We start from the raw sequence: 24,823 nt of genomic DNA, 5'->3' as shown, positions 1-24,823 counted from the left end.
AATGCCCACTGAAAAAAAAGTAGGCATACGGCATATACCTGTGTATACCCACCACTACAGCACTTAGTCCAATCATCATCTCAGTTTCAGCTGCATGGACATATGGGCGAATTATCATCTTTAAACAACTTGTATTTACATCTTCACATTCTCCACTGACGTCCGCTTCGTCATGGGCTGTGGTCGAGCACGATTAAGGTGCAGTATTGTTCATGAAAATTTAATCCACACATGCTGACTTTTATGTCTGGTCTGCTCGGCCGACTAACGCCATCTCATCTCCATCGTGCCATTTTGTGCTGTGGTCATGAAACCATCGCTAGCTGCTCTATGAGCCAAGGCAGGGCAGAGGGAGGAGGACGCTTAGAATGAACAGCCAGTCCAGCAGCAGAATTACTATCCTCCATTCAAACATATTCTGCACTGCCTTTGAGCACAGCCCTAATATGAAACCTCAAGTAATGTTAACAAACCAACCAGCTTTTTTGCAGGTTTTCTGTAATGCCGGCGAGTGAGACTGACTGTATGTCTCACTTGGTCACAAAATGAGCCCTGCTCTAACAGGGGGGATGACAACTGCATTTAGTGCCCTGCCAATGAGCTGATGGATGGGCTAGTATCTGGGAAATGTCTTTCTCCCCCAGCAATATTGTCCTGTTCTGTCCTATCATATCCTTAGTAGTGCTGACTGGGCTATCTTCACTGTGCTAGGGCTGGAGGTGCCTCCAGTGAATCCCTCTGCACCAGGACGTAACAGCCTGGGGGGGCTGCAGGGGCATGTACTTCCCTCCCCTGGCACTCAGACCAGCCCAGTAACACCCTCAGCCTCAGGGAAGAGTTTCAGACACTGTGCTACAGTATAGCAGCAGCTCACCAGCCAAATGCAACAGTGTCTGTCAGGCCAAGTACTGTGTTTAGTTTAAAGCTTTTACACTACGACAGAGGACACAAGCTAAGCCTATAGTTTTTCGACAGAGTTGTTACAATGCATTACACTATTCCCTGACAAGGTTCTGCATGTTTTGGAATCCCTAGACATGCCTATATTACACCACAGCAGACAACCGTAGAAACAGGCAACAGTGCACGGACAGAGGACGCTTTGAAAAGTGACAAACAAAATAAGACACCTTGCAAGGCACTGGCTAGCAGCTTGATGTCACAATGCAGCACTGAATGACAAATGAGCCTGTGCAAAACCGCGGCCACACAGTCGATACGGAGAAACAGAAGGCAGGCGGACAGGCAGACTAACACGTCAGGAGGACGACACTATCCCTGCTGCCGCTGGCAGCACGCACAGGTAGGTACGACGCACCTACGCAACTTCACATGCAACACACTTTGCCCTTGGAGGACATTCAACAGAAAACATGGGAAGATAGAGAGATAGCGAGAGGGGGGAAAAAAGAGAAAAGAAGAGGGAAGAGCAGGAGATGTCCCTGCAGATGAGGGGAGAGGAGGAAGGGTAAGAGGAGAAGGGGGACTCACAGTATCTCCAGATCGCGCAGGGCTCGGAAGGCTCCATCTTCGATACAGCTGATGTGGTTGCTGTCCAGTTGCCTGAGGAGAGATTAGAGACAGGAGTCAGCGGCAGGTCTGTCTGCAGGCGTGGAGGCGGAGGGTGGAGGGGGCTGCTGGAGGTGAGGGCTGCAGGAAGAGTGCCGGTGGCTGGGGATGAGTTTGGCTGGGGTGGACTGGTGGTAAGTAGGCTATCGCCAGGCAGCGCACAGCACACACTCAGATCTCAGCTCTCACCTCTGTCTCACTGCAGCCTGCCAGGTTAGGAAAGGACCAGCTGGCTAAAGTGGCCTGTCTGGCTGCAGCCTATCACCTCACTCTCTACGCTGCCCCGTGAGTGGAGGAGAAGGAGAGAAAGAGAGAGAGAGAGAGAGAAAGAGGGAGGAGGGGAGTTTGAGAGAGAGAGAGAGCGAGAGAGAGAGAAAGCGAAAGAGAGAGAGACAGACAGAAGGAGAGTGAACAGGAGGCTGGCTAAAGCATACAGCCCACCCCGTCTGTCAACTCTCTGTAAATATTAATTGCATTTTCTCCCTCCCCCCCTCCTGTTCTCCCACTCCTCCCACCCCTCTACCTTTCTATTTTTTGAAAGTCAGAAAGGGAGTAATTTCATTACATTAGAGCAGCCAATCCATTACGAGCTTTTACCGGCTCTGTCACTGAAACAATTTAATTAAAGGAGAGGGTTCGTAAATCAGCCCGGACTCCCAATGCTCAGAGCACTCATTCCTCTTCCTTCTTTTCCTTTTACTTTAATTTGCAGGCCTAAGTATGCAGTCCCCCCCCCCATCCCCCATCTCTCCACCCTTCCTCTCTCCTCTCTCTGCCCCCCAAAAAGGAGATGGATGGAAGACAAGGCACCACAAAGGGCAGACATTTAGAACACTCTCCCAGACCGTTTATCCAGACTCCAAAAAGCTTCTGTGACATTTAACCTGTTACGGACACAGCCTATGCATCTTCTGCTCTAGGCTATAAAAAATACCATATCTCCCTCCTCTAATCTCCTCTTCCTAGACCCATCTCCTTCTCTTCCCCAATCTCTCCATCCCTAATCCTTTTTTACTTTGCTTTCTATCTTCTCTTTTCTTCTCTTCCCTTGACTCTCCTCTAGTAAAGCATCTGTTTCCTGTCTGGTCCTTATCTCTTAGCCGAGGAGACAATACATCCATTTGGAAAGCGTCCCCCCAAGAGAGGAAATGAAATAGGTAACATGTTGAATTACAACGTCTGCCGACAGATTGTGGGTTGACGCCTCCTATGAGATTATTCCTTCACACTTGGGTATAAAACATTCCGAGGGAAATATTCACAATGAAAACGACCATCTGTGTAGGATGGAAACAAGCAATGGTGTGGCACGGTACATACAAACGACACATTGGAAGCGTGCTAGTCAAGCTTCGTCTAACTTCATGATAAAAAATGTCTTTGAAATAAGTTCATAATTAGTAAATGAGTATCGTGTGAACTGTATAAATAAAGAGAGTCGCAACGCCATAAACTCGGTGTCGTTTACTGGGTAACACGCCAACGTTTCGGCGCCACTGTGCCTTCTATCATGTGAAACCTGACAAACCTAAAAGGAGGAGGATACCATGATCAAAGCTTTTTTTGTTCTTTCGACCCTTTACCTCTAGTTTCCATTTTAGGAAACATCTTGAAGGCGTACTGAGTACAATGCCTGGCTCTGCTCAGCTTGCACTCTCTAGGCTCTAAACAATCATCGTATCATGAGAGATTATTTCTGTTGTCTGACAGCTTAGTGAACTTGGCTCCCTTCGAGGGATCGTAGGGCCACTATCAATCCCATGTACAGTATAGGGCGGGAGGATAGCTATGTGTGTGTGTGTGTGTGTGTGTGTGTGTGTGTGTGTGCGTACACATTACGTGTGTATGTGTAATGGGTGTTATGTGGGGGGAATGAGAGTACCACATTTTATTTCCTTCCATCTAATTACGTTGGCCTTTAATCATCCCAGTCATAAGCAGTATTGGCAGTTTGATGCTTCTGCATTCCCAGCCCCATATGGAGGAATTTGAAAATAGGAGAGAGATACAGAGAGAGAGTAGAGAGAGAGAGAGATACAGAGAGAGAGAGAGCGAGTAGAGAGTTACAGAGAGAGAGAGAGAGAGCGAGTAGATAGATACAGAGAGAGAGAGAGAGAGAGAGAGAGAGAGAGAGAGAGAGAGAGAGAGAGTAGAGAGATAGAGAGAGTGAGATACAGAGAGAGAGAGAGAGAGAGAGAGAGAGAGAGAGTAGATAGATAGATAGATAGAGAGAGTGAGATACAGAGAGAGAGAGAGCGAGTAGAGAGTTACAGAGAGAGAGAGAGAGAGCGAGTAGAGAGATACAGAGAGAGAGAGAGAGAGAGAGAGAGAGAGAGAGAGAGAGAGAGTAGAGAGATAGAGAGAGTGAGATACAGAGAGAGAGAGAGAGAGAGAGAGAGAGAGAGAGAGAGAGAGAGAGAGTAGATAGATAGATAGATAGAGAGAGTGAGATACAGAGAGAGAGAAGAGAGAGAGAGAGAGAGAGAGAGAGAGAGTAGAGAGAGAGAGAGACAAAGACAGAGACATAGACAGAGACAGAGACAGAGACAGAGAGAGACAGAGACAGAGAGAGATACAGAGAGAGAGTGAGATACACACAGAGAGAGAGAGAGTAGAGAGATAGAGAGAGAGAGAGAGAGAGAGAGAGAGTAGAGAGTAGAGAGAGAGGGAGAGAGAGATACAGAGAGAGAGAGAGAGAGAGAGAGAGTAGAGAGAGAGAGAGGGAAAGAGAGATACAGAGAGAGAGTAGAGAGAGAGAGGGAAAGAGAGGGTAGAGAGTAGAGAGAGAGGGAGAGAGAGATACAGAGAGAGAGAGAGAGAGAGAGAGAGAGAGGGAAAGAGAGATACAGAGAGAGAGTAGAGAGAGAGAGGGAAAGAGAGGGTAGAGAGTAGAGAGAGAGGGAGAGGGGAGCAGTCCTTAACAGTACCGACCCACTCAGACCAGCCCTATTCATCTGTCACGGGGAAGGATGGAGCAGGATGCTAAACCAGCAGCCACAAACCTCCCAATTAATTTGGGGACCCGGTTGATCGACGTTCATCAGCTAAGACAACAGGAAGTGAATGAGAGGATCCGTCTCTGTGGTGGAGGGAGCGGGGAGCGCGGTGGAGGGCGGCTGCCCGGAGCTGGAGTCCCTAACAGACAGGGTCGGCATCGCAAAATGGCACCCTATTCTCTATATAGTTCAGGGAATAGGGTGCCATTCGGGACACAGCCTTATAGAGGCTACTCCGCTGTCACTGGGCTGGGGTGACTGAGAGACTGAAGGGCTTCAGGAGGAAGGGATGGAAAGATGGAGATAAATCACACAGCCAATCCACAGCTAGCTACCGTGTCCTGATTAGCACAGCTAGAGGGCAGCACAGACAGTGGCTAGCCAGTGTCCTTCTGTGGATGGACGTGGACGCAAGGCCTAAAGACTCTCTCTACTAATACTGTGTGTACTTGGACAAAGGGGACACTGCAGAACCCTTCTGTACGTGAGAGCCCAGTAGTCTAGGAGCTGTGCGTTGCAGCTGTGTGTTGGTGTCCGTAACGTGGTTCAGTGGGCAGAGGCCTGGGTACAGCGGTACAGTGTGCCCGCGGTGCTTATAGTGTTGTGTGGTGGCGCGGTCAGGTAAGCTGCGCCAGAAGCAGTCGGCGAGCTGCGGACACAGCATTCTGGGAAGGGGAACATGGAGTGAAAGACAGAGGTGGAGGGTGGGGGGGGGGGGGGGGGGGGGGGGGTTATGAGTTATGCACATGCACATGCATTGTTTCCCCAACCAGCTGCAGAGCTGGACTCTCAATCACACCTTGCATTTAGTTGATATAGCATTAGTGAGGCCGCAATGTTTAGAACCAGAGGGATGTCAATGCACTGGTCTCATATATGGCAATAACTCACTGTCAGCCCAGCCCAGTGGAGGTTTGGTTTGCTGGCTGACAGAACTCTCTATACTGCCACTATCACAACATAATGTCTATGTTATGTGCAGATAACCTTATAAGACCTACAGTGGGCAGCCATTTTGTTGCTGATGGACAACACTGTGGATTGGCCGATTGTGTGTCGGATAGACGGATACAGAAGTCAGTCAGCAGCGTGTGTGTGTGTCGAGCTGACACTTAACTGAAGCCAGCCAAGGGCGGCAGGCCCAGAAACCCCAGATAAAGATCCTGTCTGCTCTGAAATATACAGATTTGTGACAAATTTGTCTCATTTGTTGAGAGAGCAGATTAGAGTAACAACCTCTGCCAGGTTCTTGGCAGTTTTTTTTTTAAAGGAAAAGAAAGGCAATCTGATAGCTGAGGGAAATTAATGCCACTCCAGTTTTCAGTAGCCAATAAAGCTTTCTCCAGGATATCAGGGTTGGGATTACGAGTGTGGGGAGAGCGGTGTGTCCCTACTTCTGTAGCGCAGTACAAAAGGAGGGCATTAGGAGAAAGAGGGGAGAGCATATGAGAAAATCAATGCACGGGCCAACTGGGACCTGTCAGGGTTTTACTTTGGGAGGAAAATGGAGGGTTGGACTGTTTCGGCAATTAAATCAGGAGTCACCTTGCTGTGCTGTGCTGGGGCTGGGGCGGAGGTGCCTGAGGAGGATTGGGAGGGGGGGGGGGGGTGACGGAGGGGGGTTACTAAAGAGTCTCAGGCAACCAGTCACTGTCTCCCTTCCTCCCTGTCTCCTGTGTGCTCTGCAAACAGCTGAAGGACTGTGCTAAATGCTCCAACCCGGCGACGAGGCTGCTGTGATTGCCCGTCCCTCTCTCCTTTCTCTTTTACTCTTCTCTTTCACTCCTCTCTCTCTCTCGCTCTCTTTGATGAGTAATGAGCAGCTCGCTCTCCATTCATCAACCGTTTCAGGGAACGGAGTGTGGTTTTTTTTTGGTTGGGGGGGTAACACAGGGAGATGGAGGGGCACCTCTCACACACGTTGACCTGTGGAGATGAGTGAGGAGAGAGAGAGAGGGGGTGGGGGGTCTCATCTGGCCAGGGTCAGAGTGGGGGGAGGGAGCTGTGAGTGACACTCTGTTAACTGAATCTGAGAGGGGGAGGGGCAGAGGGCGGTGGAGGGGAGCCTCATTGAGTGGCAGCGGTGCCCTAACACAAACAGACAGGCACTCCACTTATTTTCAAACACAATTACTCTGCCCCGAGCTTTAAAGCCAACCTGGCTGACTGTCGCTCCTCCACGCAGTGCATAACATGAACCTCTCTGACTCATGTCCTTAAAGGAGATGCCTTACTTTATCACACTCTCTTTCGGAATAGAAAGCACTGTGTGGCTCTGTTTATCTGGTGGATTGCAGATTATCTATAGCGCCACAGGCAGGGACAGGAGATCTGGTAGGTAATGGAGGCCAGCTGACTCCGGTCTGTCCTTTACTCTCTCTCTCTCTCTCTCTCTCTCTCTCTCTCTCTCTCTCTCTCTCTCTCTCTCTCTCTCTCTCTCTCTCTCTCTCTCTCTCTCTCTCTCTCTCTCTCTCTCTCTCTCTCTCTCTCTCTCTCTCTCTCTCTCTCTCTCCCTCTCTCTCTCTCTCTCTCTCTCTCTCTCTCTCTCTCTCTCTCTCTCTCTCTCTCTCTCTCTCTCTCTCTCTCTTTAGATGGGGGGGACCTGAGTGGGTTCCTGTCAGTCTTTAAAACAACATGCAGCTGCATTCTCATAAAGATAACCAAAGGGTCTGGTTCAAAAAGGCACCTCAGTTCAGCCCGGCAACACTGAGAGGGAGTTTATATAGAAAGACAAGCCAGGTTTCGTTCTATGGATACGTGCCAGAAAAGGCACCCTATTCCCCCATAGGGCTCTGGTCAAAAGTAGTGCACTATTGGGAATATGGTGCCTGTTGGGACGCAGTCTATCACGTGAAAGGGAAAGTGGATGATGATGATGATTGGATAGTGAAGGAAACCACCCAGAACCACACAGACTGACTTACAACCCAACCCTGGGAAAAGGAACAGACCGAACCTGGCTGATTTACATACTAGCGGTGATCCTTAACTCCAAACACAGTGGTCGGCCCATTAAGCCTAAACTCAACAACACGTCTCTCTATTAATTGCAGTGAATCATCGATAAGCCCTCCTCTGATTGTCTGATTTGGGGCTGAGTTTTGGGGAATGCAATGTTTATTGTTCTGGGCGACGAATGGCGGCCATTGGCTGGGAATTGCTTTCTCTTTCTCTCTGATATTCTGCCCAAAACCATCACCCGGCAACATGTGTGGGGAAGCGTACGTTGGCGTACAACTGGCTCTGGTCTGGAGATAGGGCGTGTTTAAAAAAAAATCATAATATCATCAGACTCCATGCAAATCAGAAGCAGCATCTCACCACTAATACTGAACTGAGGTAACCATGTGGGTGAATCCTGTCAACGAAATGAAAACAGAAGGCCATCTTACTGTGGCTTGTTAACAACCTGGGTTGTAATTCCCTAAGCAGGAGGAATACATTTGTCAGTGTATTAACGGTGGTGTTACTTATTAGAATCTCATGAATCAATGCATGAATAAATGAATGGACGAATGAATGAATGAATGAACGAACGAATGAATGAATGAATGATCGGACGGGAGACTAGATAATTGTTCCAACAGACCTGAACCCATCTACCTCTGACAAATAACTTTTTCCACACTTGTTTTTTACAGAGAAGCCACGCCAGGTGCTTGTTAAAGTGCTTTCTATATACGGAAGATAGAGGAGGATGGAGTGTGGCTACTTACAGGTTTTTGACAGTTGTGATCCCACGGAAAGCCTTACGAGGAACCGCCTGGATCTGGTTCTCACTGAGGTCTCTGGGGAACACAAGATAAAGACAAAGATGAAATGTTAGGGGGTTGTTTGAAGGCCCAACTCACATTTCAGAGAGGCGAAGCGGTTAAGAACATATGGGCATTCTGGAGCATTCTGGGGCTCCGGCGTTCTGCTGAGGAGTAATGATAGCCATCCCTTTGAAGTCTAAAATCAAATTGTTCTACAAACCATAAACGTCATATCTTCACTTTCCTCTCTTCCTGCCCTCTCAGATCCCCCTCTCTCTCCCTCTTCTGTGTGTTTGTGTGTGTGTGTGTGTGTGTGTGTGTGTGTGTGTGTGTGTGCGTGCGTGCGTGCGTGCGTGCGTGCGTGCGTGCGTGCGTGCGTGCGTGCGTGCGTGCGTGCGTGCGTGCGTGCGTGCGTGTGTGTGTGTGTGTGTGTTGGGGATACATATGTGTGTGTACGTTTTTAATGTAAAACATTTCAACATTTTTATCTCAAGTAGAAGAACCCTTCAATAGGGTTCCATTATTCTCCAGGAGAAATGAAGCAATCACATTGGGTTTGAGTAACTTGAGAACGCATACAAACTAAGACACGGCAGCATTATAATCCTGACAGTTTTCCTTCTCCCTCTATGCATTCGGTCATGAGCCAGATGATTTTGGACATGTCACAATGGTTTTGCTTAACTTTATTAAGCTTGTTTGTTTGTAGATGCTTGTCGGGCAAACATCATTTTGAAAAGCAAAATGCAATTACTGGGCAGGGAGGAAACAAATGAGATATGGAATATCTGGGGGGATAATCAGGGTGTCTGTCTCCCAGTCATGTCTGCTCCACATAACAGAGAGAGACCACCGGTGGGTTTAACCCGACTGCTCCACTAAGGCAGTTATTTATCTTACAACTTGTCCTTGTGGTAAAAATGATGTGGGTAAAACGAGGCGCGAATTGAAAATACGAATCTCGGAGCATCGCAGCACCATTAGGTGCAAAAACTCGACGTACGGTACACACTTTTTGGAAGCGAACCACTCGATTTCGTTCGGCATCGAACACGTCACCCTCCCCAAGGTCAGGGGGTGACCTCAACAATTTATTGTTAAAACGAGAGGTTGCCTGGATCTCTAATTTAAAGACACCTGCTCCGTTCGGTCTCAACGTAGACTTTGATCTGAAGCCATTCTTGTGATAATTGTGATTTTGCTATTGTAAATGTTCATAGACCTATATAGCCAAATTGTATCTATGATCGTATGCTATCCATTTACTGTATGTTCTCTTTATATCTGTAAATTAACCAATGATATGATTACAGACACCTGTGTGTGTCCTTTGACACTATATACACTAGTGACCCGCAGTGTTTGTCATTATACCCTGATGAAGACAGCTTGTCTGTCGAAATATTGGTTATTAGGTTATTAAATGATTGCATCTGAGCTCCTAGAGTGTGCGGCTCTCCTTTTATTGTGTTCTACTCCGTGTTCTACTCCGCCCGCCAGCACCTCGCCTAAACAGGTGTGAGTTTCTTTCACCTCCAGCTTAACACTGTGGACTTCTGCCAGCCCATGCTCTCACTCTCACTCACTCACTCACTCACTCACTCACTCACTCACTCACTCACTCACTCACTCAGCAGGATCAATAAGTTGACCCCCAAACACAATGGTCGGCCTAACCTAACCTCTCTCCTTCTTCCTTCTGGCAGCCTATAATTATGAATTAACCAGAGTATTGCCAGCAATTTCCTCTCAGGATATTATAATAACACCATTAATTGGGTACCCCCCCCCCCCCACCTTCAATTACAATTGGGTGTATGTTATTAAATGGGAGCCCAATCAAGTTGTATTAGTGCCAGAAATCTTAATTAGTGTGTTCTAATATACAGCTTCAACCTGAGTCCAGCTTTATTGTTCCTGACGTTTTCAATAGCCTTGCATTCTTTGGCCAGGGCCTTTGTTTGAAAAGAGATGCAACAATCTCCATTACCTCCTTGAGTTGATCTAAACAGCATGGGCTTTTGTGTATCTTTGACTCAAACTATGTGCGATGTACAACGAAGGCAAACATTTGAACGAGCGTAACTCATAATGAGCCACTTTAACATGCAGCACAGACGGAAAATGTATTCCGTGTTTATACCTCCGACACATTGGGTAAGAATGCATATTTCCTCCGACTGCTTTACCCATTGCGCTCACTCTGACGTCGACGGCATAGATGCAAAAGAATACTTTATTTTGTATTTTCTTTCTCCCATTTTTGATTCTTCTTTTAGTCTGTTTTGTTTACATTTTTCATGAATGGCGGGCCTCAGGTCCATTATGTCCTCTACGCGCGACAGAGAATGAGAGCCCACGGCTTTTCCCAGTTCTAATAAATGTTTTCTTGTTTTGTTTACTCGGCTGTGTTTTCTCCATCCTACAGAGAGAAAAAAATGAAATCATCCAAGCTAAATAAGAACCGTTATGAAATACAATCTCTCTCTCTCTGCGGTTTTGAGCAACCTCAAACCCTCACGCTCACACACACGCGAAGTGGATGGGATGGGGAAGCACAATCAACAATATGCTGCCACATAAATGGTGTATCTGCCACAACTTTCTGGAGGACATCATAAGTTCTCCCCAAAACATCACAGCAACATGTATGATGTAAATCATATAGATAACATAACATACAACATATTACATGTTCTGCTATCTGTTGAGCAGATGTAGACCTCGCCTACTTAATCTCATCGCTAATGTTCTTTGATATTGGCGAGATACTGCCGCTAATAATCTGGGATAAACATCTGCCCACCAATCCTTGTTGAGCAGCACATTACACCGTGTTCTTGGCAGGCCACGCTGCTTTGTTACATGGTGTATGGATCCTTTGTCTGTATCCTTAGTGTCTCATGTTATTTTAGGTGAGTCAGATCTCCACCTTCAAAGAGACGAGACTATCATCTGGCTGAAATTGGCTTCCCGCCTCAGAGTTAAAAGGACACGCAGACAACAAACAGTGTAATATCCACACTACCCACCCACTCAAACACACATGCACGCGGAAACACACACACACGCGCAAACACACACAAAACAAAAACAGAACACACTCATCCACAAAAGCACAAGCAAACACACACGCGCGCACACACATTTTGGAGTGGGGGAGGAGAGCGGGAGTGCATCGGTCTCCTGACACTGACAATCTGCTTGCAAATTTCGTTAACTTGATTTTCCTTTCACCCTCCTCTTTCTGACTCGCAGGATGGCTGCTATAAATCTCCTATTGATTCCATTAAAGCCTCACATGTCCAGACAAGCTGGCAGCGCAAAAACATATTACTGATAAAAGCCTAGCAACACACTCAAGGATATCTTACGCACGCTACAAGGAGGAGCCGTCCTCGTAGCGGGCAAACACACGCACGCGTACACACTGCATAAACACAAAGAGAGAAAGACGTTTGGGATTTACTGGTAAACGTGATCCAAGTTTATTCAATTCAATTTTCTCAACAGACGCTGAAAAATAATGAATGGCATGGCAACACAATTCGGGTTTCTATTTTTAGTTATCGCGGCCTCTCCCTTCACTGAAGATGAGAGGGAAAGTGAGAGGGACAGTGAGATGAGGAAAAGCACCATTTCAATTGAAATTGAAATACATGGAAAGTGGAAAACGGCTCAAAACCTCAACCATCATCAACACGCTTGTCCCAATCATATTATTTACTACCGTAGTCAAAACAGACATATGTCCCTCTTCATAACCCTTATTTACGACATGCTGCCATAAAGAGAGGATATATACACCCAGTTGTTGATTCCATACCGCTGACTGGTCTGCTACCTGCCTATCTAGGGGACCTATCAAACAGAACAGAACAGAACAGGAGGGGTGTGCTATCTCGGGCGTGTTGCTCTCGGCAGGGCTATTATCTGCATGCCAAATTTCATTTCCAGCTAAGCTCGTCAATAGCTTTCTGTTGCCTGCAAGCCACACAAACAACATCCACATCCCAATCCAGCCCACCACCACCCCACCCCAGCAGGCCCCAGACCAATCCAGTCCAGGCCCATACTAATCCAGTCCAGGCCCAGACCCCCTCTCTGGGCACAGTTAGTGGTAACGTCCCAAATGGCACCCTATTTCCTGTACCCATAGCGCTCTGGTCAAAAGAAAAGAATTTGGGATACACCCAGTGACCTACTGTACCAGTGCAGCAGGAGGAGGGAAGATGGGAGATGAGGATGAGACCAAAGGCTCCCTCCCAGCTATTTCTGTCTCTGATATTAGATTACATTATTCATTTGAAATAAATGACACTAACCAGGTCAACCCCCATTGCTTTTATATTACATTTACCCCCTCCTCCCATATACCCCCAGCTCCAGGGAGGACAGACAGTTCAACATGTGAACCTAGAGTGGCGGGAATGGAATGGAGTGGAAGACACTGCAGGGCTCGTTAGTGTTTATCACAACACTCTGACTGGTGTCCTCCGTCACCCCTCTTTCCTGTCAGGGAAACATAAACCGGGAGCTCCGTAACATGAGGAGCCATTATATGATTGCATACACTGAGTGTACAAAACATTAGGAACACCATCCTAATATTGAGTTGCACCCGCCTTTGCCCTCAGAACAGCCTCAATTCGTCGGGGCATGGACTCAACATGGCGTCGAAAGCTTTCCACAGGGATGCTGGCCCATGTTGACTCCAATGCTTCCCACAGTTGTGTCAAGTTGGCTGGATGTCCTTTGGGTGATAGATGCGGGAAACTGTTGAGCGTGAAAAACCCAGCAGCGTTGCAGTTCTTGACACACTCAAACCGGTGCACCTGGCACCTACAACCATATCCCGTTCAAAGGCACTTACATCTTTTATCTTGCCCATTCCCCCTCTGAATGGCACATATACACAATCAATGTCTCAAATTAACCTGTCTCCTCCCCTTCACATACACTGATTGAAGTGGATTTAACAAGTGACTTCAATAAGGGATCATAGCTTTCACCTGGATTCACCTGGTCAGTCTATGTCATATCATGTTACTAATGTTTTGTACACTCAGTGTATATAACCCACGCAGGCCCGTTTGGCCCCAGGTTGATTGGGGCAGGGAGCGTATATGTATCAGGGAGGCATATTTGTTTGATTTCACATATCCATGATGTCGGGACACATTACCGGTGGCTGGCACTAGCGAGAGCTGACAGGGTTAAGACAGCGTCTAGGCGCCTGCCAGGCCGCCACTCCCCTCGGACGCCCAGCCCAGCCCAGACCCAACGAAGCTGCCTGCCTTATGAGATGCACATTTCAGTTTTCTTTCATTTCTTTCATTAGAGAGAAAAAACAGCAATAACGGGGTAGAGAGAGGACCCCAGAGGGGCTGGGGATGGGGGAGCGTTTTTTGTTTTATGAAACCCGAGACGTCTTCAGCGGCTGAATCGGCTGACTCCGTGCAACTGCGGGCTCCGCCAGGCCCGTCTCCATTAGGGTACTATCGCCAATGAGGTGTGCTCTCTTGTGTCGCAATCCCCATTTTCTTCTGTTATAAGAGGCAGGCTCTCTCACCCTCTCTGGGGAGATGTAACATTATTCAATATAGATATATAAAGAGTATGATGCATATTGAACAGTGGGTGGCTCATATTTCAGTGTTTTACAACCCGGGTAATGGTGATGATGGGGTAGAGAGAGGAGTAGTGTGTTCTCTCTATGCTGCAGCAGTGTGCTCGGACTGCAGTGAACGACTGGGAAGTATCGGTATTGGTTTACAGCCACTTTTGAAAAATGGAGACAAATTAAAAATGCTATGGATTTCTCCCCTCCTCCAAAGGCTTTAAAGTCTAATTGGCTTTCAGGACGACAGTAGCTCTTAATTAGGTTGGAGCATGAAGGAGTGTTTTCACGGGGATGATGGGATGGCGCAGGCAGGTGGAAGGGTGGATGGACTGTGTGACGGGGAGCTACTATGGTCAGATGGATGCCTCTTAGTTTCAGCATGGAGCTCGGGTCTGGACATCCGTCTTTCACACAAAGACACAAGCCCTGGAAGACCCGATCAATCAATCAATCAAGTTTATTTTATATAGCCCTTCGTACATCAGCTAATATCTCGAAGTGCTGTACAGAAACCCAGCCTAAAACCCCAAACAGCTAGTAATGCAGGTGTAGAAGCACGGTGGCTAGGAAAAACTCCCTAGAAAGGCCAAAACCTAGGAAGAAACCGATCAGGCCATTCACTCTCTAGTCTATCCAGTCATTCGGCTTTGATTGTGGTTTCCCACTTCACTTTTACACGGAATTCTATCTCTTAAATAGAGGGGGCCTCATAGTTTAGAGATGACATACACGCAGGAGGTGGCAAAGTCCCAGGCAGGAACCACACGACACACTGGGTTTGGGCCCGTCGATCTGTGCCTCACAATTAACATCTAGCTGGACCATCATGTCTCTTTTCCCGCTGCTGCAAATTTCGTCTCGAGGTTGGCATGTCTGGCAGAAGGAATAGAGAGCTTGATTGTTACTATCTCCTGGCTGACATTTAAAGAAGATTAGGATACATTTGAGGCTGTATTATAAGCACAAAGGGATGGGAAGGATGAAAGGAGTCATATGCACGCAAATGTAAAGTACATGTACCGTAATTGTAGTTTAAAAATGTTCGCCCTCCATACTTAACCCTCCACTGCGGTGACGACAATGACAACACAGGCTATCGGGATTCTACTAGCGATGTGGAATTGGGTTAATTAAAGAACAAGATTGTGAGTGCAGGTGTGTGTGGTTGTGTGTGTGCTTGTGACAGAGAGAGAGAGAGGGATAAAGCAAAGGACATGAAAGTTGGGGCATCCGTGCCGGTTGATCATCCTTGGCAGGCCTCTGTCCTCGGCTTTGTATTCAGCTCCAGCCGTTTAACTCCTCTGCCCTTGCTTAGTGTCTTACATCTACCCCCAAAGACTCCTTGATTTAATTAACTCGCTGCTTTATGAATAAAAATATTCCACTATTGATCATCCTGGCTGAGAGCTGACGCAGGCTAAAGTGGGACAGCTATTCGGTTCATTACATCGCCACCGTCGTTCTCCATCCCGCATTTCTTCTGACGCATAATTTTTGAAAAATAGGAAGCTTCTAAATCATCGTAAATGGTTTCAAACACTCCCTTGGGTGCTCCAAGCTCTCTGCTTAAGATTTCACATTCCTTTGCTGCCTCCCAAGAAATAGCGGGTAAATGGAAATTATAAATGGAAATAGTTGTAAGTATCTATTATGTTTAGTCGATACTTTAATTAAATTGGATAGCTTAATGTGATTTATCCTGATCCATACCCTTTATAGTTATAAAAGCCTTTTTGGCTCTGGTTCCAAAAAACGTCAAACAAATTTAGTTGAGTTACTAGAGAGAAAAAAGAGAGAAATAGTTGGAGAGGTTGGGCACACTGGGTCATTTGTTATTGGTTCATTTACTTTAATTTCTTGTGTGCCATTTGCATTAATTCTCTTTCTACTTCGTCTTCTTCTTCGGGACGGAGGATTTACGATAGATCAGGCTTTCAGGAACATTTATGGTTGCAATAAATTGTCAGTTGTAAGGGATGACGAGACCGCATGAGGACAGAAGATCTGTTTGTCTGTTACGCCAAAGTGATTGGAGAGATGCCCCTGCATAGGCAACTGGGAGGGGTAGACACAACATGGCTGACACCATCGCACTTGGCCACCCAATGGAGAAGGAGTGAACCCCTTACACTACTAAAAAGGGGAACATGTGAGGATAAGATGGCTTTGCTAATCAGATAATGGGATTGAAGGGCTCTTTAGATAAGTGGGAGGGGAGGGACGGGGAGGGGAGGGCTGGTGAAACAGCTGACACCGTGGTTTTCTCTTTATATGCATCTGGGGAGCCTTCAGCACCCATAAATAATACTGAATAGATTAGTAGATTGGGTGTTGGTGTGGGTGTGTGTGTGTGTGTGTGTGTGTGTGTGTGTGTGTGTGTGTGTGTGTGTGTGTGTGTGTGTGTGTGTGTGTGTGTGTGTGTGTGTGTGTGTGTGTGTATGTGTGTGTGCGTGTATATGTGTGTATGTTATGTGTGTTTGTGTGTGTGGGTGTGTGTGTGTTTGATGGGTGGGTGTATATGTGTGTATGTTATGTGTGTTTGGGTGTGTGTGTGTGTGTGTGTGTGTGTGTGTGTGTGTGTGTGGGTGGGTGGGTGGGTGGGTGGGTGGGACGGGCTAGAGAGACAGGAAGGGCAGTAGAAGTTCTAATGCATAGAGATCCTATTCAATTATTCTAATTCCTAATTCTGTGTTTTAATCCATCTCACTGCAGGTCAGGGTTGCCACGGAGACCAAGTGCCATGCTGCTGGAGGTCCAATTAACTTAGAGGAGAGAGGGTGCAGGTGCTGCCGCGGCTGCTCCCGGAGAGTACATTGTGTGGCTGAAGAGAGATAGTAGTCGTGTGTGTTTGTGTGTGTGTGTGTGTGTGTGTGTGTGTGTGTGTGTGTGTGTGTGTGTGTGTGTGTGTGTGTGTGTGTGTGTGTGTGTGTGTGTGTGTGTGTGTGTGTGTGTGTGTGTGTGTGTGTGTGCGTGTGTGTGTGTGCGTGTGTGTGTCAGTGGAGGCTGCTGAGGGGAGGACGCTTCATAATAATGACTGGAACAGAGCGAATGGAATGGCATCAAACACATTGAAAACATGCGTTTGATGTGTTTGATACCATTCCACCTATTCCGCTCCAGCCACTACCACGAGCCCGTCCTCCCCAATTAAGGTGCCACCAACCTCCTGTGGTGTGTGTGTTTGCGTGTGTGAGTGCACATGCCACACACAGTCTGGTGTAGATAGTGGATTATGTGAGGAGTCTGTGTCTTGGCCACAACACTCCCAAAAGGCATTAGTACTACACTACAGTACTGTACCCAGATAGTGCATAGTGCTGAGCGATTAACCAACATGACATTTTTTTTTGGGGGGGGGGGGGGGGGGGGGGGGTTGTTAAATAACTAATTGACCAATATTGGTTCAATTACTTGAATTCCATTTAATTTGGTTATTTTCTGAGTCCAACGCGCTTTCTCTAGAGAGAAATCAAATCATTCATGAGAGAAATCAAGTCAATAACTATGTAGGACGAAAGCAAATATTCAACCTAGTTCAGCGCAGAAGAGTGGTCATTAACTACAATGACCATAATCCATTGCGCCTGTTTTATCCAGCTCAGAGATGGATACACTTCTATGTCTGCTAGGTTAGGTTAGATTAGAGAGAGGAATGTACACAACACAACAACTAGAGAGAGAGAGAGAGAGGGATAGAGACAGTTTTTGAAAGTATGCCTTAGTAACTTTGAAGAATTAGTCAAATGATTTTGTCAGACAGCTCTGCAGCATGTTTAGGCAGGCTAGCCTGGCTAAATAAGATGACTAAAGACAGTACAGTATAGGAAGCACAGAGATAATGTTGTCTGGCTGTTTGGATACTTCCTGAGCAGAGATGAGATGATGACTTTAAGGAATGAAAAATAATAAAATCATCAAATAAAAACGAAATAATATATACAACTGAAATATTTGATTAATGTCATAGTAATTTCCTATTTTTCTATTGATGTCAACCCAATGTGGACCTGACAGAGACAATGGAATCATTTCAATGTTTTGGCAATTGAATATTCACTACGTTTGGCTTTGGAACTTCAATTGAAAAGCGCGAAAATCAAGTCACATTTTTTGGGGGGGAAACCGAAATCAAAAACAGTGATTCTTTTTTAATAATCGAACCGAAACCGAACCGACCTCAAAAAGCACTAATCGCTCAGAACTAATAGAGGAGTGTGTGTGTGTATGTGTGTGTCTCTATAGCATTGACTGTTTCCATACAGATCAGATCTGATGCCCAGATACACATTTTGATATAGAGCATAGTGCATAGCCAACATCACATTTTTGGGGGATGGGGGGGGGGGGGGGGGGGGTTATTAAACAACTAACTGACCGATGTTGGTTCAATTACTTGAATTGAGTCCAACGCGCTGTAGACACAATCGGTCTACAGTGACCACACACCACATCAAAACCTATAGCCACCATCACCATCTCAATGCCTCAGCAACTCCCGCTGTCCTGCCTGTAAAACCATTGCCGGGCAGGATTCAAAGACACTAACAGCCTTTGAAGGGTGTTTTCATCATTGTAGGGCATCTCTATGAGTGAAACACGGTCTGTTGTTGGACAACCAAGAGACCATTCTGAATCAATCCAGTGATCCCAATTAGTATAGTCCAATACTAAATGTCTCAAAGAAGCTCCGTTTCACCCTTACTTTCATTTATTAACATATCTGACCATATTTCATTCCTTATAATAGATAATGTTCCTGGTTGAAGACAGGTCGATGGAGGGAGGGATGGATAGAGGGAGGGAGGGCTGTTTGGTTGTTTCTCGTCATCTAAAACCCCCTAATCTCTTTATAATTACCATAATCCCGTTAGCTGCAGTGAGTGGCTAATGTCAAGGCTAACTGGATAAGAATCCAGGCTGGTCCTGGCAGCCCTCTCTGGCCTTCCTAACTCACACTGAGGCTGAGTCCCAAGTGGCACTCTATTCCCTGCATTGTGCACTACTACTACACTCTGGTTAAAAGTAGTGGACTGTATGCACTCAGCCAACTAACTACTCAGCCACCGGTTAGCTGTTCAGGCCAAATTGGAGGTGTCTGGATCCAGAAACAACAGTGCAGGTAAACAGCGCAGAAAATCCCAGTTTTGTGGTCTCTCTCATTTAGAATTCATGAATTCATAGAATTCACTCAAGATTCTAGTTCACAACTAGTAAGTACACATACAGTTTGGATTAATGCGGGACACTTTAATAGCTGTAATCAAAACGGCTGATCAGCGTTACTGTTTTAACGGGAAGAAATACAATTATACATCATTCATCTACGCTGAGTGTACAAAACATTAGGAACAGCTTCCTAATATTGAGTTGCACTCCCCCTTTTTGCCCTCAGATCAGCCTCAATTCCTCGGGGCGTGGACTCTACAGGGTGTCGAAAGCGTTCCACAGGGATATTGGCACGCGCTTGACTCCAATGCTTCCCACAGTTGTGTCAAGTTAGCTGGATGTCCTTTGGGTGGTGGACCACTCTTGATACACACGGGAAACTGTTGAGCGTGAAAATCCCAGCAGCGTTGCAGTTCTTGACACAAACCGGTGCGCCTGGCACCTACAACCATACCCCATTCAAAGGCACTTAAATATTTGATCTTGCCCATTCACCCTCTGAATGGCACAGATACACAATCCATGTCTCAATTGTCTCAAGGCTTAAAAATATGTAACCTGTCTCCTCCCCTTCATCTACACTGATTAAAGTGGATTTAACAGGTGACATCAATAAGGGATCATAGCTTTCACCTGGATTCACCTGGTCAGTCATGGAAAGATGTTTTGTACACCCAGTGTATATTTGATGATCACAAATGAAGAAAACCATACAATAGATGTGATTCATTCATTCACGTCCCAACTGTCCATCAACAACAATTATTTAATTCTACCCAGACCGTTTAAAAACCACATTCATGCTATTGTACCACGGAGCTAAAGAGTGATGTAGAGAGAACATTAGAATATGAAAATCCCTCATTCAACCAGGGACAAAAATCAACATGGACAAGAGTGAATTCTCTTCATATCCAATCATGTAATATCACAAATCACTGGCTTTTCTAAATCACGGTGGTTCGCTGGGAGAGCATATGGTGCGGAGGAGAGATGATTTAGTAGAAATTAGAGCTGCTAAGACCACAGTGCCCAGGAGCATTAGACCTAAATCTAATAACAGAGATATGGAGAGAAAGAGGGAGAGCGAGAGGGAGGAAGATAGATAGAGAGGGGGGGTGAGAGAGAGAGTTGCGAGGAGAGAGAGAGACCGAAAGACAAATAGTGAGAGAAAGAGATAAAAAGAGAGCAAAAAATAATGAAATAAATAGAGGAACGAGGGGGTTGAGTAGGTAGAAAGGAGGGAGTCAGGGATCTCTAGAAAGGTCATAAAGGAAGGTGAGGACAGCAGTAGAGGTCCTTCCTGCAGGAAGGCTGTGTTGTTTCTCCCCGTGCACCTTAATTATCCTTCATGTGATTCTAGCAGGGTCAACACCATTCCACCAGCCTGGTCATTAACATGTAACATAACCTGAGAACCAATGAAAATGTACGCACTCACTACTGTAAGTCGCTCTGGATAAGAGCGTCTGCTAAATGACTAAAAAGTAAGATGTTAATTGCAACCAGAGAACGTGAAAGGAAAGGAGAAATGCTGCAACAACCTGGAGAGAGAGAGATAGAGCGACTGAGAGAGCATGGGGCCAGGCCCCCAGGGGCCCCAATCAGTACACAGCTCTGCTATCAGATGGTGGGGGGGGGGGGGACAAAGCCACACGACCCCAACATGCTAAACCATAAGCCCCTGCTCCTTTCCCCACTTCCCCACAACCACAATATGCACTACTGCCATTGTACAGAAACGCAAATAGCTGACGGCTCCCATTCGTGGATAATTGCCCCAAAACCTGTTAATATGAAAGAGAAGAACAACAATACGCTTTACAAGGCTTTGCTGCTAATTTCGCTCTCCAAGTTTTACCTCACGTCTTTCAACCACCCCCTGGACCGCACACCGCACACCAAAATAAAAACATCTTTAGACATCACCCTAATTCATCATGACTAGTTAGAAAGATATTTCCCGATCACGTTGTGAGATATTACTCCACATAGTGCAATTTAGAACATTGTGATTAGATACAAGCTAGGCAAAGAAACGTTGGCTAATTGTTGGGCTATTGGGTTACAGTAAGATGATACTCCGCAGCACCAGTCTAGTGTCACATTAACACTGGCTAGCCAACGAACGAGACAGAGAGAGAGAGAAAGAAAGAAAGAGAAGGGGAAGAGAGAAAAAATAGAGAGAGAGAGAGAGAGAGAGAGAGAGAAGGGGAAGAGAGAAAAAGAGAGAGAGAGAGAGGACAGAAGCCACTGACGCAGCCTGTACAGGCCAGTTCATCCACAAGATGGAGCTCCATGGCTTCTCTCTCGCTCTCTCTGTCATCCCGACCCAGCCACACAATCAATAAATTAATCTGTTTATGGGATGGATGGCAGAGTAAAGTATTTATTCAGGAGGGAGGTAGAGTTAGACTACATTCTAGGCCCTGTGCCTTGGGAGGCATAATATTTCTCCACATGTTAAGATGTGAGCACATTAACACAGCAGAGCGCCTCGGAGAAGGGTGGCAATTATGACGCCCTCGCAAGTATCTGTAGATATACTGAGAGCCCTGACTGACTGACCGGCTGACTGACTGGTTGACTGTTCTGGAACAGCTCTCACAACCACAGACGCTAAGCCAAACCCAAGGCAAGAAAGGTCGGCTGCACCAGCCAAGCTTTAAATGACTAGTGACGGTAAAAATAGGTTAAAAATAGTCCCAGAGGGACATCAGGACACGTCCTTACTAAGCGGTCGGGGAGAAAGAGGTGTAGCCTTGTAGGAGTTTGTACTGTACTATTGCAAACTCAGAACCGTTTGGCTGAAGTTGGTGCATTGGCAGTGGGGTTTTGAGGCTAGAGCCAGGAGTCTCTCAGGTTCTCGTAGTGGTACTACAGTACAGTATGTTGCCTGCCCTGTCAGTAGGGCTGGCTGGGATGAAGGACAGAGGAGAGGGCACTCATGACCCCACCCTGGGAGCACAGATGGACAGACGGACGGACAGACAAACAGAAAGATAGACAGACAGACAGACCGACAGATGGGCTGGCCTCTCCTCTGTACCCCCAGGGCTCAGTGGAAACAGTTGAGTCACTGTATACGTCCCAAATGGCACCCTATTCAATATGTAGTGCACTACCTTTGACCAGGTCCCATAGGGCTATGGTCAAAAGTAGTGCACAATGTAAGGAAAGGGGTGACATTCGGGACGCAGTCTCTTGTCTCCACACCTGTGTGCTTCTGGCGGTGGGGTGGGCAGGGCGGGCAGCTAATAGGATCCCAGCAGGGAGGAGAAGAGGAGAGGTGGAGTGGGTCTCTGGCTGGAACAGTCCTCTTACTTCCTCCATGTAGAGATAAAAGAACGAGGCAGCGGCCATTGGAAATAAGACATCAGCAGGGAAGGTAACACTGAATATCACCGGGCCGGAAATGAAAATCCCTGACTAGATTGCCTCCATGATATCTGGTGCATGGGGGCAAGCCATGTAACACTAGGCCACAGTGTTACACAGAGAGGTAAACACTGCTCATAACCGAAACACAGCTCAATGGAGATGGCTATCTCACAGGGAGATGAATGCAGAGCTGTGTGGCTGGTGCATGCATCTTGTCCATTGACACCAAAAGAGAGTGTCAAGGCAACACGCAACGTACACTGGGCCTTGTTCCATCACAGTGAACTACTCAAACATTAACGTTGGCCATCAAGTTGCCTAGTTCCCCTGTGTACGGTCAAAGCTTCCTGGAATCAAGAGTGAAATTGAATTTATTGGAATACCCTTCCTTAATCGAATCAGTGGACGTGGCACGTGTGGCACGGGCGGGCCGGGCGGCAGTTTCCTGTAGGAAATGGGCTGGTGTGTAAACATACTAACAACAACCATATCCCCCCCTTCCACACACACACATCCAATCACCCCTCCCTCCCTCACCGAGCCAAGATACCAGTCCTAGGGGAGAGGAAATCCAATTGCAATCCACACCTAGTCACGGGGCATTATGGGCACAGTTCCTCCCTGCCTGCCGGGGCGGTCTGTGTTTAGACTGCCGAGTATAATCACCATCAACTCATGCACATCTCATCTGACTGGGGCACCAGGCCAGGGGTCCTCACGGCTGACTGCTGCACTCAGCTAACACACTTCTGACCATTCTGCCATTACCACTGGCCACTTAACACGACCTACTGTCTTCCCTTGGCTCAGAGTGGCAGTGTTACTCTGTTACGCCTCACCATTGCATCCATCTCACTTCCTCTCATTTGAACAAAACACTTTCTGCACAAACCCAACATTTCCTGCGCGGCTCACTCGGCTCGGCCATCTTGGTGCTTTTCTTCCCCCTTTTCCCTCGATCTCCGGTTGTGCAGACACACTACGGAGCAGTAACGCCCTTCTCACTGTCATGTTTGTTTTGAAAGTGTCACTCAGGGGGCCAGGGGTATCACTTTCCTCAACACATTCCAACAATAACTCTGCCCGGGTTTCATTTCTATCGCTTGAAGAGGCCATGAACGCGGAGAAAGTTTGCACTCTACATACTATCCCTCCGACGGCTAAACGTATAAAAGTGGGGAATATACGTGTGGCGCCCTGGGCATTTAGGCATTGATCAAATATACAGCTTGTGTTATACTTATTTCTCTGGTGGAGTCAGACAGACGTGTTAGGGGCAGTGTGTGTGTGTGTTATTTTGTCTGGAGGTACTGCACTTATATCTTACTGGGAGGCCTAGGGAAGCCATCCATTAATGTCCCTCTGATGGGAATGAAATGGAGGGCTTTTCACTTGGAAGGAAAGAAGTAGCTCTCCGTCATAGGTTATTTATACCTGATTAAGGCCTCTTGGGTCATAAATCACAACTAAATGGTAAGTTGTTACCCAATAAACTAATGATGTGGTCAAAGGCATTCTGTGTTACGTCTTGGCGGGTTGCACCCTTTCAGTTCACTCCCAAGGCCTCTGCAGGCAGACAGAGTGGTGAGGTGGCATCGGAGGGGAACATACTGTATAGGTTAACGCAGAGCAGAGGAGGGAGGCTGAAGGCTTAGAGGCTAAGCAGCACAATGCTGTAAGGAGGTAGGGAGGGAGGTAGGGAGGGTTAAATGACCCTCATGATGGAGTACAGCTCCGTTCAAAAGTCAGGGTCCCATTTCACAGCATGGAGCCAGCTTAGTTTCGCTGCATGTGTATGTGTTTCTATGTTTCTGTTCACGTGCGTCCAGGGAGAAAGGTGGCGGTTAATGTGTCCCTGCAGTCCAAACCAACCGTCCATGTTCCCCTTCTCCTATACATAAAGGAATGTTCCAGACCTAACCAGAGAAGGCGCAGGCTACAGATGACCTCCAGCACTGGCAAGATGATCCCATTGATTATGACATCATGGGGCAGGTTGATTTATAAGGGCTCTCGGATGAGGCCATATTTAAATAAACATTGGCATCCTTTCCCAAGGTAGAGAAATGGTCCCTCTGGGATCTTATCCAGGGGCTGTTGCTGGGAAGCGAGGGGAATGCTTGGAGGGGAATGAATCAATGGCCTCCCCCTTTTATGCCCTTGATAAAATATTTATATGAGAGGAACATCTCAGCTCAGGTGCAACGTAACGTTGCGGGTGTGTGGGATAGATGAGGCTCAATGTCTCTCTGGAAACGGCCATGAAAATGACAATAAAAACAACAGCCACCAGGCAGATAGAGAGGGGTGGTAAACGCCAATGCTAAATGGGT

At 46.9% G+C, this 24,823-nt stretch overlaps 1 protein-coding gene across 1 annotated transcript in view; it reads right to left on the bottom strand.

Moving 5' to 3' along the window:
* slit3 (slit homolog 3 (Drosophila)) overlaps window positions 1-24,823 on the bottom strand; it is a 195,405-nt gene that overhangs the window by 71,931 nt on the left and 98,651 nt on the right. Inside the window, exons 5-6 of the mRNA XM_038994006.1 lie at window positions 8,282-8,353; window positions 1,492-1,563 (exon numbers count right to left, since the gene is read on the bottom strand). Coding sequence (XP_038849934.1) covers window positions 1,492-1,563; window positions 8,282-8,353 — 144 coding nt within the window. The remainder of the gene's footprint in view (window positions 1-1,491; window positions 1,564-8,281; window positions 8,354-24,823) is intronic.

This window comes from Salvelinus namaycush, chromosome 5 (assembly GCF_016432855.1).
Source record: "Salvelinus namaycush isolate Seneca chromosome 5, SaNama_1.0, whole genome shotgun sequence".
In the NCBI taxonomy this organism is placed as follows: domain Eukaryota; kingdom Metazoa; phylum Chordata; class Actinopteri; order Salmoniformes; family Salmonidae; genus Salvelinus; species Salvelinus namaycush.
This window is presented reverse-complemented; position numbering and strand designations above follow the sequence as displayed.